We start from the raw sequence: 17479 nt of genomic DNA, 5'->3' as shown, positions 1-17479 counted from the left end.
TGCCATTAATTGAGATAAGAGGAACGGGGGAGCAGTGTCAAGGAGAAAGAGACAGGATTCAGTTTTGTACTGAGTTTGAGATGTCTGAATGGCTTGCAGTGAGAGATGATCATCAGTAATAGAAAATATGGCCCAAGCTCAGAAAAGTGAGCTGGAGATAAATATTTGGACAAAAATTCTAATTAAATACATGCCTTAGTCTGTTCAGACTGCTATAACAAAAATACCACAAATTGGGTGGCTTAAACCACAAACATGTATTTCTCACAATTCTCAAGGCTGGAAGTCCAAGATCAAGGCACCAGCAGATTTGATGTGTGGTAGGGTCCCATTTTCTGGTTCATAGATGGCATTTTCTTGTTGTGTCCTCACATGGTAGAAGGACGAGAGAGCTCTCTGGGGTCTCTTTTATAAGGGCACTGATCCCATTCATGAGGACTCCACTCTCATGACCTAATCACCTCCCAATAACCGCAGCCCCTGGTACCATCACTTTGGCGGTTAGGTTCCAACATAAGAATTTGAGGTGGAGGGGACGTAAACATTTAGTCATAGCAATCCATGAAGTGAATGAGGTTGGTTGTTTAGCCAATGTTATGGAGTAGGAAGGGGACAGAGGATGGAATGATGGGAAACATCAACTTTCAGGGATCTGGCACAGGGAGAGGGAGAAAATAAAACAGGAAGTGTTTAGACTGGAGGGAGAAGAACCCAGAAGAGACTGAGGCAGGTGTTCTGTTTCCACTGGCATCCGTGGAATTAGGCAGCACCTGTGCGAACAGTTTGGAAGCAGGTCATTTCTGGTGGCTCTTGATCATTTTGCCAACAGGTACCACTGAAGACCGAAAGGGTCGTAAAATCCCAATGTAAATAATTTTTAAGACTGCTTTTTTAAGTTTATTTTTTTATTTTGAGAGAGAGAGAGAGCCTGCCAGTGCAGAGCCCTGTGCGGGACTTGATCCCATGAACCGTGAGGTCATGACCTAAGCCGGATGCTTAATAACTGAGCCATCCAGGTGCCCCATTACTATTTGTTTAATGGTTTTGGCTTTTCCTCTTGCATCTCTTTCCCATATCCCCGACTCAAATCTCCTCCTTCTGTCTGCTTTTCTCTTTCTTTCCCACTTCTCTTCCCTCCCCGCTGCCCTTACTTCCGTTTGCCATTCCTTAGCTTTCAAATGGCATTCAGAGATAGTTTTTTATTTTTTATCTAGCTCTTATTATTAGAAAAACATTTAGCCTTGGGGCACCCGGATGGCTCAATTGGGCATCCTACTCTTAGTTTCAGCTCAGGTCATAATCCCAGGATTGTAGGATTGAGCCCCACGTAGATTATCTCTCCCTCTCTTTCTGCCCCTCTCTCCTATTTGTGCTCTCTCTCTCTCTCTCTCTCTCTCTTTCTCTCTCTCTCTCTCAAATAAAATTTAAAAAGAAAGAAAGAAAAACATTTAGTCACACAGGTCAGATTAACATTTATTTTATATCCAAAAAACATATTTGTAGATAATTTCCCAGTTACTGGTTTTTCTTTGTTCTCTTGTGCTTTTGTTTTGTCGTTGTTGTTGTTGTTGTTGTTTGAATTGACAGTTTCAACATCAGTAATGCACAAAATTCAGTCTTCTTAGTTTTGGGGTCCCCATGAAGTCAATATTTTCTGAAGGCCGAGACCATGTGTTTGAAGCTGCTGTGGAGTGTATCCACCTGGGCGTCAGGCCTGGGCTGTGTCAAGGGGGTACTAAAACTCGGTCTCACCCTCTCGCTCAACTTTTCCAGTCCCAGCAGCTGTCACCAATCTGAGGATCGTAGAGAACTCCACCAGACATCTGACCTTAAGCTGGACCACCTCGGAAGGGGAACTCAACGGGTACAACATCTTTCTGTATAACCCAGATGGAACGCTTCAGGAGAGAGCTCAAGTCAACCCACGAATCCAGAGTATCTCTTTCCAGAACCTGCTGCAAGGCCGAATGTACAAAATGGTGATAGTAACTCACAGTGGGGAGCTGTCTAATGAGTCTTTCATATTCGGTAGAACAGGTAAGGCCCGGACCCAAGCAGGAATGTATTGTGGGGAAATTGTCTCAGTATTCACTGGCTTTTCCTTGTTTTGTCCTTAGTTCCCTCTTCCAGCCATGGTCTAGCTTTATATGACCTTGTGACCTTCAGGCTTTTTTATCTGAAATCAGGCATTTGATTACATATCAGAATTGCCTTTGCACTGGCTTCTGCTCTGTTGCCACCACTAGTTGACCTCATAGGGTTTGGTGGAAAAATGATTCTGGCTTCTCTGTTTGCCACCAAACTGCCACAAGAGGGTTGTAACCCACTGTGGTTTGATTCAAGCTGTGCCTTTCAGCTTTCTACAGGACACGCGTGGAGTGGAGGGCAGGTCCGGAGAAGGGCCAACTACAGAAAGGACCAAGCAATGTCCACTGTGAGACAGAAACATGGCACTGGATGAAATGCACACAAAGCATTGCAGGAAAAGGAGAGAAAGAGACATCTCTCTGGGCTGCAAATAAGAAACTGAATCCACTCGTTTTCCATAATTTGAGGCCATTATTTTATTTTCCCGTTCAGTTTTTTTTTTTTTTTTTTTTTTTTTTTCTCATCTGACAATAGTTTTTGAGTGCTTTGTATGCCAGGCACGGGGCTCACTGCTGGAATCTGTGAACAGCACAGATGAGGCCCCTGACTATAGAGCTCTCATTGGCAGAGAGGGAGCAGGGCCAGACAGCAGATTTTTAAGGGACATGACTTGGGAATGCCTTGAAGTCTGTGAAGGAAATAAACAGTATGTTGTGACAGAGTGACTTGGCAGGACAAGAAAAGACTTTAGACAGGGAAAGCATTTCAGGTGAGCCTTGTAGGTGAGGGAAGTGTATCCCAGGCACCCAACAGAAGTTCTCAGCGTGTTTTTGGAAGGGAATGAAATGAGCAACAGATATGGATACACCTAGACCCTGAATAGAATTGCCTTGATGTTACTGTTTCTAGGACAATCTGCCCTCTGCACATCTTCCCTTATGTGCTCATTAATGTCTAAAGTTCCTCCATCAAGAGACAGCAGTCTTCACTCCCAGAGAATAACGAAGCTTAAATACCCACGGGACAGGTGCCAGTGTGACTAAGTTACATAGTGGTAGACATGACTGTTAACACCCTTTTCCCAAGTGAGGATCTACCAATATAGATTTGGGTAAGAAAACGAATGAGGGAACTGAGAACCTACAAGAGAGCGGAGAGGAAGCAGAGAGACCCAGGGGAGGATGTTATGGGATAAGGGGCCTGGGTGTGATGGGCCAGCCTGGAAAGGGCTGGCACCTTTTGTGAATATATTCAAGGCCATTCATAAGGTAAGTTATGAACTGTTTGACGAGTTTTAATTAATCATTTCTGAAGATTTCATTTCAGATGTTTATCAGGCTATGTGTGGTGAGCATATGGAAGCCACCACCTGTGCTGGTTTGTTTTTATTTTCGTTTGTACCACATCTCTAGACCACATGCCCCTCTACGTAAGTGCCCTGAAATGCAGGCAAGATCTGACTCTGCAATGGGTACCACTCACCCATATGCCCAACATAGCTCGTATTCTCACCTGTAGGCCAAGTGCTTTTGCTTGTAACTCCTCTGTCCTTAGTAAAGGTTTTCACTGTGTTTAAGTCCCAGCTTCTGTGAGTAACCTCCGGGGATCCAATCGGAACATGACAGACAGTCTCTGGTTCAGCTGGAGTCCAGCCTCTGGGGACTTCGATTTTTATGAGCTGATTCTGTACAACCCCAATGGCACGAAGAAGGAAAACTGGAAAGACAAGAACCTGACAGAGTGGCGTTTCCATGGCCTCATTCCTGGAAGGAAGTACACGCTGTGTGTGGTAACTCACAGCGGGGACCTCAGGAACAAGCTCATGGGGGAGAGCAGAACAGGTAAGGAGCTCTGTTGCCAAAGGCCAACTATTGGTAGGAAGTAGCTTCTAAAGACACATTTGAGTTATGGTTTTAATAAGAAGAAAGAAAATCAATAATGGAGTACCTCGTGCTAGCTCTTGGGAAGGCACTATGCTACAATGGATAAAGGAAGCAGACCTTAACCACTGTTCCTACAAGATCTAGGAAAAGGGTCTAGGTCCTTAACTTAGCTCTGCCACTTACCTATGTGAAGCTGGGAAGGTCATTGAACATCTCGAAGTCTCAGTCTTCTTATCTGTAAAATGGGGATAATCATATACGTCATCATTGCATTGCTATTGGCAATGCTTCCTAAATTTTTTATCTCCCGGGCATACACAGATAACATTAATCTGTACACCACCCTGGGATCAATGAACAGAGCTATCTGCAACTGGGCATAATTGTGGATTGTAGCCCTCACACCTCAAAATCTAATGGAACCAATACCTTTGCACACTTGTAACCCATTCAGGGCGCACCCATGCTCCACAGCACCTTGGTAAGGAATCTCTCCTTAGGAAAATTAAAGAAGATGCACGTAAAACACTTGAGGACTGCAACTGACACATAGTAAACACTATAGATAGAAGCTTCTATTAGATTTTCATATTATTGCTTCCTACAAAGCACCTTAAGGTACATCTGATGTCACCCAGCTCTCGTCTATGCTATGGCATAGACATGTTTATGTGATTTTTTTCATGTTCTCCTACATGCAGCCCCAAGTCCTCCCAGTCTTATCTCATTTGCTGATGTTACAAACACATCCTTGGCCATCACCTGGAAGGGGCCACCAGACTGGACAGACTACGATGACTTTGAGCTACAGTGGTTCCCCAGAGATGCCATCACGGTCTTCAACCCCTACAGCAATAGAAAATCGGAAGGACGCATTGTGTATGGTCTTCGTCCAGGGAGATCCTATCAGTTTAGTGTCAAGACTATCAGCGGTGATTCCTGGAAAACCTATAGCAAACCAGTATCTGGATCCGTGAGGACAAGTATGGCATGTTTTACTACTCTTGGTTCTCAGATGGAGTGAGGGGGAAGTATGTGTTGCGACTTCTTACTCCAGCGAGGCTTGGTTTAAATCCACATTTTTACTTGGGGTTGGTTAGGTTTGAATTCAGGCATAAGTCTGTATAGACGTCTTCATTCCTTCAACATTAACAACAATGGGCAATAAAGAGGTTGTCTCTGCCCTCATGGAGCTTGAGTGGCAAGTGTGACGAAGTAAGTATTTGGTTCTGTAGAAACCCATGGTAGGGGCATCTGAGCCACCACAAGAGAGCTTCCTGGAAGAAGAAACTTCCAAATCAAAGCCTAAGGAACTCACCAGGTGGATATGGGGAACGAAGTGGAGAATATTCTAGATAGACAGAATAAAATATTCCAAGACCAGGCAGGAGAGAGGAACAGAAGAGGTTAGTTGGCCAGAGCATAAAAGGTGAGGATTAAGAGAATCAGGTCATAAAATGTCTTGTGAACCACAGCAGTGATTTCAACTTTCTCCTCAATCAGTTGGAGCCACCAAGGGATTTGCAGCCAAGATCTCATAATCAAATTTGCACTATAAGAAGTCACTCTGGGTACAGTGTAGAGAATGGATTGAAAGGGGCAAACTAGAAACAGAGGGGTCAGCTAGGACATATCGCTGTAAATCCTAAAGATAAAAATACTTTGGCAATGAAATATATATCAGTTCCTTCCCAAAGGCACTTTGTAATAGGTACAGCAAATCTCAAAGAACAAACGTTTTCAGTATAGAAACCTCAATCCACATATTTATTTTTCAGTAATACCTATATATGTCATTTCTACAACCAGATCAGATAGTGGTTATTTATAAAAATAAATAGTTGAAAATTATAAACTTAAGCAAGTAGTTGTTTCATCTATTCAACAAACATTAATCTTATAATAATTATAACTTGTACTCCATAGTGTATCCAAAGAGCAGTTTGGGATTAAATAGTTGGATGTCAAGAGAAATTTGTGAAAAAGAACTTAAGAGTTTTAATTTACAGCGAGCTCAGGATGGGTTTTCAGTGGCTTACCGTGGGCTGTATAACCAAAACAGGTGCTCAGGTAAGAACTCAGTAGAGGCTGGACTGATTAAATGGCTTCTGGAATACTGTATTCTGTCCTGGGTGCTGGGATTTAAGAGTGGCATTTACGAAATGGAGCATGCCTACAAGGAGAGCCGCTGGCGAGAAGAGGGACTCAGTGCTGTGTTTTATGGGGAAGGGCTGATAGAACTTTAAGGATTGCATTAGTTAGGACTGGGTTTGGTTGTAACAGAAAACCCATCATAATAGAGGGTTAAGCAACAGAGAAGTTGATCATTCCCACGTGGAATCATTCCACTACTCCGTTTCTCACACATCTGCTCCAGCCACGATGAACAATCTGCAAGCCCTGATCTTCCACCTTCCCCCCCTGGGTGCCTGGGTTCATGCATTTCTCTGCCTGAAACACCCCTTTCCCAATTCTCAGCGAGGTGTCCTCTCTGCCAGAAAACCTTTGCCAACTCCTGCCCACCACCGACTCTGAGAAGTTGTCTGGTGCTCCACCCACCGCCTTCTTTCTCCATTTCTTCTGGTACATTCTCCTTGCCAACTCGTATTATGGCTGTTTTGTACTCCTCTACCTTCCTAGAGGTTAGGGCTAATGCCTTATTCACTTCTGAACTGTTCACAGTCTCTAGAAGAGCACCTTGCCCATAGCAGGTACTAATTTCTTAGTGAATAGGGATGTGACCTGAGGCCTTAGAAGGCATGTGGGATTTAGGGGCAGAAAGGAGGAGGGAGAAGGAACTGAGGAAAGAGGTTGAAGCAAATTTCTATATTATTCTTTGAGCAAATTATTAGAATTATGGATCAGGCAGGATATTTTTAAAGACTTTCTCTAAGGCTGAACAGAGAAGATGTCTTGATTTCCAGCTGTGATTAGTCTGAAGGAGTTCAAAAGATTAAGAAGCAGTTAATGTTTGAAAAGACACAATTACTGAGGCACCTGGGTGGCTCAGTCAGTTAAACTTCCATCTTCGGCTCAGGTCATCATCTCTCGGTTCTTGAGTTCAAGCCCCACATCGGGCTGTCTGCTGTCAGCACAGAGCCCATTTTGTATCTTCTATCCCCCTCTGTCTGAGCTCCTCTCTCACTCTCTCTCTCTCAAAAATAAATAGAAACATTTTTAAAAGACACAATTATTGCTTGCCTCAAAGGCCAATTCCTGTATCCTGAAAAATCTTCAGATTGATTTTTTTTCTAAATCATTCTTATCTAAACTGTTATGACTTAGCTGATATTTTACACCTTGATATGTAATAGAAATTCATTCAGTGGCACAAAGATACTGAGTATTTCAAAGTCATGATTGTTAAGGACAGAGTCCTATAACGAAGGAGGAGGTGTCAGGAGAAGGTGGGTTGAATACCAAATCAGAGCAACAGGTGCTTCTCTGTGAGGGATTGATTACCAGGTCTACACATAGTTCCTAGTCGCTCATCTGTGATCTGTTCTGCAAGCAGGGCTTAGAGCTTTCTGCTGTGCAGGCACACAAGGCCTGCGTCTGGAGGGACCCTATGCTTGGTCTCATTTTCTGTTGTCACCATCTTGAAATCTTAATAATATTTTGAACATGGGGCATTGCATTTGCATTTGGCACTGGACCTTGAAAGTTACGTAGCCAGTCCTACCTACAGGGTGTATGAACCAATATACAATTTTAATTTGGGGAGGAAGGGCAGGTGGAGAAAAGAGAAAAGGATTACATTTATAACAGGGACTATAAAAATCCAACAATGAAATGGAAGAGGGTTGTTTTTTTTTTTCTATTTGGTGTCCTAAAGGTCAAACATAAGTGTCTTTAGCCTTATTTTTTCAATCCTTCCCCTCATCGTGCAGTGCTCTTGTGAGTCTTTTTGATGCTTTGATGCCACTGATTAGTGCTGTCTGAAAATTGTTACTGTATTTTCTGCTGGGATCAATAAAACAATGGGCAGGCTTTTTAAAATGAATTTTGTCAAGACTTTTGACTCCTGGAATGAAATAGGGTGGTCTAGACCTAGATTTTCAAGAATTTCCTCAGAAATTCCAGGGGACAAGGGGCAAGGTAAGGAAAGTCTTAGGGAGGTCACCCCAGCAGAGCACCCCTGACCACCAAGGCACGCTTAAAGCACAGGACCAGCGACCCTCTGATTTAACATATCGGGGAACTGAGACCTTTTTTTTTTTAAATATATTTTTTAATGTTTATTTATTTTTGAGAGAGAGACAGAGACAGAGCACAAGTGGGGGAGGGGCAGAGAAAGAGGGAGACACAGAATCTGAAGCAGGCTCCAGGCTCTGAGCTGTCAGCACAGAGCCCGATGTGGGGCTCAAACTCACGAACCTGAGATCATGACTTGATCCGAAGTCGGACGCTTAACCAACTGAGCCACCCAGGCACACCGGCCTTTTCTTTTTTCTTTTTTTAATTTTTTTTATTTTTTATTTAAAAAAAATTTTTTTTAACGTTTATTTTTGAGACAGGGAGAGACAGAGCATGAACGGGGGAGGGTCAGAGAGAGAGAGGGAGACACAGAATCTGAAACAGGCTCCAGGCTCTGAGCTGTCAGCACAGAGCCCGACGCAGGGCTTGAACTCATGGACCGCGAGATCACGACCTGAGCCGAAGCCGGATGCCTAACCGACTGAGCCACCCAGGCGCCCCCGGCCTTTTCTTTTTTAAATGGCTCAGCTGCTAATATTAAAATTCAAAAACTACTTATCCAAATCGTACAATGTAGCTTCCTAGGATGTAGTTAGAGATGTAGGCATGCAGCTGGTTGGGAAAGCCTATAGAGTTTGGTTATTAATGTGCACGGTCAGGTCACATAAGTGCCTTTCTGTCCAACTGTATCTCTTACTCCTTGTGGTGTCATTCACAACAACTAATGAGATCAGCTGCCATTCACTGGGTCCCTACTGGGTCTGGCACTCTGTTGGGCAGAAGAAAATGAACGACCATAAGCATAGCAGGTAGAGGAGCGTGGTGTACATGGGGAGCCAGAAGCAGTTTCGGTGCCTGGAACATGTGTGTGAGCAGGAAAGGCAAAAGTGGAAGAGGGGGACAGAGCCAAGGCCTAGGGGGTTAACAAGTAAGCAATGCCGTTTCTTAATTTTCTCGTAACAGCTAGTATTTACTGAGCGATTACTCTGCCAACCACCATTTTCTAGGTGGCTGTGCCTGGTTCTACTCCCTGAACCATCACAGTGATCACAGGATCGAGGTACTCTTGGTCTCCCCACTTTACAAATGGGACACAGACACCTTACGTAACTTGCCTAAGAAGTCACAGCTGATAAACAGAATTTGAATTCTGGCAGGCCAAGCTGCATTTTTAATCTTTTGGCTATTCAGCCCCACCTTTGATCTGACTCCGCCCCTTAATTTTAGTGCCCCGACTAAACTTAGTTGTGTGTTTGTGTTTCTGATCACTTTGGCACCTGGTGATTTTCTAAAGGGACAGCGTTTTAATTTTTAATGTTTCGCAGAGTGTGAAATTCCTTGGGAGATCCATAATAATTTTTTTTCTTGAAAAACAATCCAAGTAAATTTTGAGAATTATTTATTTAGACCTCAGAGCAAGTAGGGCCCAGAGGAGCTGGAAGAAAAAAATACGTCTCACAGAGTTGTAAGAAGTGTCTCCTCCTTTCTCTCCTTTAGAGCCAGATAAAATACAAAACCTGCATTGCAGGCCTCAGAACTCCACAGCCATCGCCTGTTCTTGGATCCCTCCTGATTCTGACTTTGATGGGTATAGCATTGAATGTCGGAAAATGGACACTCAAGAAGTTGAATTTTCCAGAAAGCTGGAGAAAGAAAAATCTCTGCTCAACATCATGATGCTGGTGCCCCATAAGAGGTACCTGGTGTCCATCAAGGTGCAGTCGGCTGGCATGACCAGCGAGGTGGTTGAAGACAGCACTATCACAATGATAGACCGTAAGTGTTTCTGGACGCATGCGCTGAGTGAACACCTTGTTGTACCGCACCCATCACTGCCACTCACTTGCATGCAGGTCGCTTCCACATGAGCAGGCCTTGTTGTCACTTGGAAAAGAGAACCTAGAAGCCTTCAGGGAATGGAGACATTTCTCTGTGTCTGGCAGCAAACAAGTTAAATGATCTTAAGGTACTTGAATGAGTTAGCCTTTAAATACGTCACTTTGCCTGATAGAGTTAGAGCTATAATGGAGCTTTTAAGCACTTTGGTGCTATGACTTCAGGAAATCCTGCTGAGGTGCTGCCTCTTTCATTAGGTTTAACGTGCCACTGGCACATCACTTCCTCTGCCTGCTTTCCTCTAGGAGAGGAGGAGGTTTTCTGGATCACAAGCTTTCCACACAGACATACACACGCGCGCGCGCGCACACACTGAGGTCGGTGCGTGGAGACCTTCGTTTCACTGATTGTTGTTATATGGAAAAGCAGAGTTGTGACTCCCCTGGGTTCCTTCTCCATCCTTTTTCAGGGCCCCCTCCTCCACCTCCACATATCCGTGTGAATAAAAAGGATGTGCTAATTAGCAAATCTTCCATCAACTTCACTTTCAACTGCAGCTGGTTCAGCGACACCAATGGAGCTGTGAAATACTTCACAGTGGTAGTGAGAGAGGCTGATGGTAAGTGATCACGGATTATCTGCTAGCAGTAGGACACGGGGACTGCTTTCTCAAAGGTCACCGTGGAGGCTCTTTCTGTGACACGTTTGGAAGAGTGGAAAACTTAAATCTTTATATAATTCTGTCCCCTCTCTGCTGGATGCTGGGAGATGTAACAAAAACTTTGAACAATAAAGCCTATTATTCACTGGGTTTAATTATTAAAAGGGTGGCTGATAATCATAGCAACCACAGCAGTAAGTACAAATAACTATCATTTATGGAGACTTTCCTATGTGCCAGCACTGCTGGAAGTGCATTGCAGGGATTGACCTACACAGCCTTCTTCACACTCATTCAATGCTGTTCACTACTTGTTTTGTTCGGCCATTAAGCGGCAATATGCTTCAATGCCTTCCCCGCCCCAATCGCAAATACCTCAAGGAACCACACCCTTCCAAACCACTCACCAATTCACAAAGAAATATTCAAGAGCCGAAAAGAGGGAAAAGATGATCATGAAAAGCATCCTTCCTTTCTCCACTGAATTGCCAGCAGTATATTCCTTTTTCTAGTCTATGAAGTCATTCAAAGTCTACCTAATTTCTATAGGCTAATAGTTACGACAACGTTCCATAGGGCCTCAAGTACGATTTTTAGAGTTTATCACGCCAGCATTTGTCAAACCACCTACAGGAGTGTCGTATTTGCCACTGAGGGCTTGTGCACTATTTCCCCAAAACGGATGTTTGTGTCTGGAGTGGTGTGGTATCTTTTACACGTCTTCTGTTTTTTCAGAATTGTTTAAAAGGTTGCACATGAGTTTCTTAAGCATCTCTATTTCAACACATTTGTGGACAATGAGAAACTTTAAAGCTGACAAGTGCTGGAGCAGCTCCTAGGCTAAATAGTGCTTTAGCTCACCGGGTGTCTAACAGTCTATGTGCTTTGACATGTAATTTAATTGTACTAAAGTTGGTTGTGCGTAACTAATTAAATAATTTCAACGGCCAGTGGTGCATCCCAGATTTCTTTACATCTCATAGTTGGAGATAAATCAGCAAACTGTGGAGAGATTTTAGATTTAATGAAGATGTAGTGAATGTGATGTTTTACTACATGAATGTAAGGCAGTGACCAAAAAGAAGCCATAACCCAGAAGGCAGCCTTGTGTTCTCAGGCCATGTGGGTTTTGATTATTAATGTCCATGGAGCTGGGCTGTGCTTCCCTGATGATCTAAGATAACAGTCCATCTCATGTAAATGTCATTCATAGCATATATGTTCATCTTAAAGGCAACATTCCTTTTCTTTTTTTCTTTTTTAATTTTTTTTAACATTTATTAATTTTTGAGAGACAGAGAGGGACAGAGCATGAGCAGGGGAGGGGTGCAGAGAGAAAGGGAGACACAGAATTGAAGCAGGTAGTCTCCAGGCTCCAAGATGTCAGCACAGAGCCCGACACGGGCCTCGAACTCATGAACCAGGAGACCATGACCTGAGCCGAAGTCGTCCACTTAGCTGATTGAGCCACCCAGGCGCCCCGGCATTCCTTTCAGTTACTGCCAACAAGATAATATTTCCAAGACCCACTCATTTTGAGCAAATTTTACTAAACAAGAGTCTGGGATGTGGTGAACCCCCACAATACCGCTCCTTGCGATGCATCGTAAATGGTATCCTATCTCTATAATATTTATCTTCCTAATTATGCTTTCCTCCAGCCAACACAAAAACGAGTTTGCAGTGCCAAAACACACAGCAGGCTGGGTGGACAGAGAAGAGTTCTGGGAAGCGTTCCGCACTAGGGGCCAAATTCGAGCCAGTATTAAACTGTACTCAAGATAACAGAGAGCTGTACACGGAGCAATTATCTGACAGGGTGTGGCCCGAGGAGTGTGCCTTTGGGTGACTGCTCTGGACTTGAACTTGATTTCTCTTATCTCTTCCCTATTTCCTAGGTCATAGGGATTTCCTTATTAGCTCAGCTACAATGGTCATTGGCAAGGTAGAGAGCTTGTCTAGTGGGCTGACTCACAGTGGGGAGTGTCCAACTTTCTGGTGTTCTGGAACACATTATTATCAGATGCAGTGAGTTCACCTCTCAAATACACACATTCTATTTCCTAGAAAAATGACAGGGTGTGTGCATAAATATACGTACGCGTGTGTATAAAATTTTGTATCCACACACTTTAATTTTCATTCTAGGGGAAGTGAATTAAAATTAACTTCGTTAGGAGAATTTCGCAGCCTCCTTCAAGATCAAAGAGTCTGCACTTTGGAGATGACCGGTGATGGTGGGTGAGAGGAGGCAGACGTAGAAACCTCGTTAGGAATCACTGAAGTCACGAGAAAGCCAGTGCTTCACTGTGGGTTCTCTCCCTCCAGGCAGTGATGAGCTGAAGCCAGAACAACAGCACCCTCTGCCCTCCTACCTAGAATACAGGCACAATGCCTCCATCCGAATGTATCAGACCGATTACTTTGCCAGCAAATGTGCCGAAAGTCCCGACAGCAACTCCAAGAGTTTTAACATTAAGCTTGGAGCAGAGATGGAGAGCCTGGGTGGAAAATGCGATCCCAATCAGCAAAAATTTTGTGACGGACCACTGAAGCCGCGCACTGCCTACAGGTTAGATGTATTGTTTTGCAAGAAGGGACATGCTGCACTACTGGGTCCTTAGCAGTCTGGGCATCTGATGCACTTGAGCTCCCGTAGATTAATAACCAGCACTACAACAGTGTTCTACATGTTACTGGATCATTTATAAAAGTTGAATTCCTGCCCCCGTTCACAGGTAATGTGTAAAGAAGGCCGGCCTTCGGCACTCTGCAAAAGCTCTAATTCATTATATGAAGAATTGAAGGTTCTTAATAGATTGTTTTTTCTCCTAACTTCTTTAGTACAAATAAAACAACTTCTTTACTATTTTAATGACTGCGAAGATGTCCAAACAGAAAAATTGAGTGTAGGGAGACCCAAGAAATATGAAGTTTCATCTTCTACTTCTAGTGAGGGTTGTAATTACACATATTTATTTACCTTCTAAGGCATAAAAAGATGAAGGTGCTCTTTGGTCCAGACAGAATTCTTGAAGTCGAAGGCCCCTTAATGAATGGGAGTACCCTTTCCTCCTGCTAGGATGACAGATGAAAAGGAACAGCTGTTTGCTTTGGCCCTAGGAAGCACTATGGCAGCCAACAGGCCCTTTCAGTCATAGGAATTGGCAGTGCCCTTGGTCTACACTGTGCTCCCCAAAAGCAAGTGTGAGCAGAAGTACACAGCATCCCAAGCCAGAGTCCTCAAGAAAAAGGGAACCTTGGCTGCCATCTTGGATAGAAGCTACAAGCATCCAAGATCAGTACTTCTGCAGAGAATGTGCTGTCTCTCTTAGGTGTTGGCAGAGCTGACATCCAGCCAGTATGGCAGCCAGTCAGGTTCTCTATGGCGGGTTGGTCAGTGTCCAGGTCTTACTGACTCTTACATATTTTGAATATCATCCCTGAGTCTCAGCAGATACTTTCCTACATTCTCCAAAAGGAGACAATGACATGGCATCACACCTGAGAACATTCTCAGCCCCTCCCTGGAATCAACACAGGCAGGCCAACAGTTTTCCTAAACCAGAAAACTCACCTTGGGCAGGAACTCTGTGTAACTCCCTCTGCCCAGGACTCACCATAAAAATGTGATTTCCACCCTAGCCCAGGTTGGCATCTTCAGAGTAAACTCATACGATCTTACTAGTGAGGTGGGCTCATGTGGTCTTCTATTCCAGAAGAGACCATATGAGCCTACCTGAAGGAGGTGAGATCTCAGACAGAACAAAGGAGAAATGTGAGGGAGATCAGAGCCCTGGAATCCTTTAGTTCCTGTAAGAATCAAGAGATGCCTCAGCTCCTCGGTCACATGGACTCAAGGAGATTTGAACAAAAGTCTCCCAATGGCTCTATTCGATTTGTGAGTTGGAAAGTGGAGGCTGTTTTTTGTTTGTTTGCTTTCTGAAAGAGAAGGAGAGAAGATGACTGAGTCACTACTACAGTTAAGAGAGGGACAATGAGAAGCTGTAGATGGCTCATGTCTGTCCCAGAGCCTACCGCTCTCCACCACACTCCTTCCCATTCGTAACGGCTGCTGAGGGCCTGGGAGAGCCTGTACTGAGTTCACGCGCTGCCACTTAGCTGTGTAACCTTGGAAATGGCATTTCAATTCCCAAATCCTCATTTCTCTTATCTGCAAAACAACACAGGGCTGTCCTGAGGAGGAACGTAGATGATCCATCAAACCTGGTCATGTCCCTTCTCGATTAAGGCCTTCCAGTGGTCCCCAATCACTTCTAGGAGTAAATGAAGATTCCAAAGAGGGCACATAAAGCCCTCACCTTCTCTCTCCTGCTTTGCCTCCTACCATCTGTCACAAGTACACCCTGCCTTTTGTTAACCCTTACTTGGAGTTCCTTTGACAGTGACATGCGTCTCTTATACCTCTGAGCCCTCACACATTCTTTTCACTCTATTTGGGATGCCCTCCCCTCCCTTGACTGGCTGGTGCATCCCTTCATACACTTCAGAAACCAGCTCAGCCCTCAAATTACCCCAATCAACCTGTCAACCCACACTGGGCAGTTGGCCCTAGCTCCATTTCCACAGCACCCAGACCCTTCATCACTCTAATCCTCACTTACCAGGACTTTTCAGCCCTTTGTTTGGTTACTTACCCCTTTTCACTAGACTATGAGAGCTTGTAGTCTAATAGAGACAAAACAATATGACAGATACCTGGCCCCAAAGAGGCACTCATTAAATGTTTGTGAACAAATAAGGGAATGACCCAAGTTGCTCTATCAGTACTTACACATTTCTTATTATAGCTTGATCAACTCATGCCATACTTACATGTTTTCTAGAACACAGCTTCCCTATATTTCCCCACATTTGGTTCAGTCCTGTGAAAAGCATGCCAGGCAGATAATGCTTCATAAGAGGAGGCACAGCCTTTCAAAGTATGTGGGGGAACCACACACTACGTGGTATCCTGTGTGATGGCTGCTGACCCCTAGCTTAATGCAGTCAGAATTCTACCTGTCTCAAGATGATGGTCACCATAGTGACCCTCAAAGCTATCAGGCATCTTTTTTCCAGAGATGAGAGAGAACGGGGTGGGGGTGGGGAGGGGTGGGGGGGGTGGGGGGGGTGAGGGGAAGAGGATTGAGACGAAATGGGAAATGCTAGGTTTAGCTGCTTTGCAAGTTTATTATGTCAACGAATGTAATGTTTCCCATTTGCTACTGGGTTCCTATTACTGGGTGTATAATTAACTCCATTCCATATGGGAAGAGAAAGGGCAGATCATGATGGGTGGGAGGCATTTTGGAAGTTAATAAAGTGCTGATCTGGCTTTGTTTCTATTCTAGAGTATTTTTATAATGTTTATTTATTTATTTTGAGAGCACCAGCACAAGAGAGAGAGAGGGAGACAGAATCTGAAGCAGGCTCCAGGCTCTGAGCCATCAGCACAGAGCCCGACACAGGGCTCGAACTCACGAACTGTGAGATCATGACTTGAGCCTAAGTTGGACGCTTAACTGACTCAGCCATCAAGGCTCCCCAGGCTTTGTTTCTATTCTAAATGGAATAGCAATGTGACCACGATCAGGTAGTCAGCTTCTCTTGACCTCATTTTCCCCAAATGAAAGGAATTGAAACACATGATCTCTAACTTTGTGCTATAGATTTCTGATTGTGGACACATATAAAGTTGAAGTAATTACTATCATATATCTGTTAATTAAAATAATATATGTGTATACACTGAATATATATATATATACACATATGTGTATATATGTGTGTATATATATATATATATATATATATATATATATATATACACACACACACACACACATATATATGCAATACAGAAGAGGTCTGTAAAATATAAGCAGAAATGTTGAAGGACATAAGAGAGTAAATAAATGCTGTAAAGGTTCAAAAGGCTTCTTGAAGGAGGTAACATTTTAGCTTAGCATTAACAAGTAGAGAAGGATTTGAAAATATGGAGATAGGGACAGAAGGAGATTCAACGTGGAGGGAAGAGTGGGAGTCAAAGTGCAGAGAAAGAAATACACAGATTGTTTAGAGAAGAGCAAATAGTTCAGTTTCAAATTGGGGAAAGAGCATGGAAAGGGGTAGCAGGGAAGACAAGACCAGGAAGGTAGGATCCAGATGGGTGCTAAATGCTAATGTGGTGGTGCTGTCCATTTTTGGAAAGAGTTTAAGAGCAGAGCTCCTACTGACCCATTGAATTGAAGGCAATCCTGTACTAGGTCATTGTCTCCTATCTGGGTTCCTAGAGGTTCTTATTCATCTACGTCCACATTGTATTTTGCATTTTGCAGCTAGCATTTCAGAATAGAACATGTCAAGGTTGTCACACTCAATGCTTTTAATTTACAAAGAAGGAAACCAAGGCATAAAAAACTTTAGGGGCCATTCATCTAATCAGCAACAGAGTGATAGCTGGACCTCAGAACCTCTGCTTCCTAGCCTGGGCCCTTTTTACCATCCCTCCAACAGAAGTCATTGCTGTCAAACTGAAATGAAGCCAAGAGAAAATAAGAGAAAGAAATCTGGACTAGGATTCAGAAAACACAGGGTCTGGTTTTCTTTCACTGCTGTTCTTTGTGGTCTGGAGCAAGACACAGAATCTCTCCAAACTTCAGGTTCCAAATCTCTGACGTGTTATAATAATAAGCTTCCTTGTTATATTGGAGAAGTTGGAAATGATCAGGTAGAACCATGTCTGTGAAGATTCTTCTTCACTTATAAATCACTATACAAATAGAAGAATCTCTTTTCACCGGAGAGACTC

General features: G+C 43.6%; 1 protein-coding gene across 3 annotated transcripts in view; it reads left to right on the top strand.

Annotated features, from left to right (window-relative positions):
- The window catches only part of PTPRB (protein tyrosine phosphatase receptor type B), a 114527-nt gene that overhangs the window by 73282 nt on the left and 23766 nt on the right, over positions 1–17479 (top strand). For all 3 annotated transcript variants that reach the window (XM_042947169.1, XM_042947168.1, XM_042947170.1), the window contains 6 exons: positions 1774–2037; positions 3666–3929; positions 4673–4954; positions 9666–9944; positions 10474–10623; positions 12994–13237. In XM_042947169.1, the coding sequence (XP_042803103.1) occupies positions 1774–2037; positions 3666–3929; positions 4673–4954; positions 9666–9944; positions 10474–10623; positions 12994–13237 (1483 nt within the window). The remainder of the gene's footprint in view (positions 1–1773; positions 2038–3665; positions 3930–4672; positions 4955–9665; positions 9945–10473; positions 10624–12993; positions 13238–17479) is intronic.

The sequence above is a fragment of the Panthera leo genome, chromosome B4 (genome assembly GCF_018350215.1).
Source record: "Panthera leo isolate Ple1 chromosome B4, P.leo_Ple1_pat1.1, whole genome shotgun sequence".
Taxonomy (NCBI): Eukaryota; Metazoa; Chordata; class Mammalia; order Carnivora; family Felidae; genus Panthera; species Panthera leo.
The sequence above is the reverse complement of the archived record's forward strand: the minus strand, read 5'-3'. Positions and strand labels throughout refer to the sequence as shown.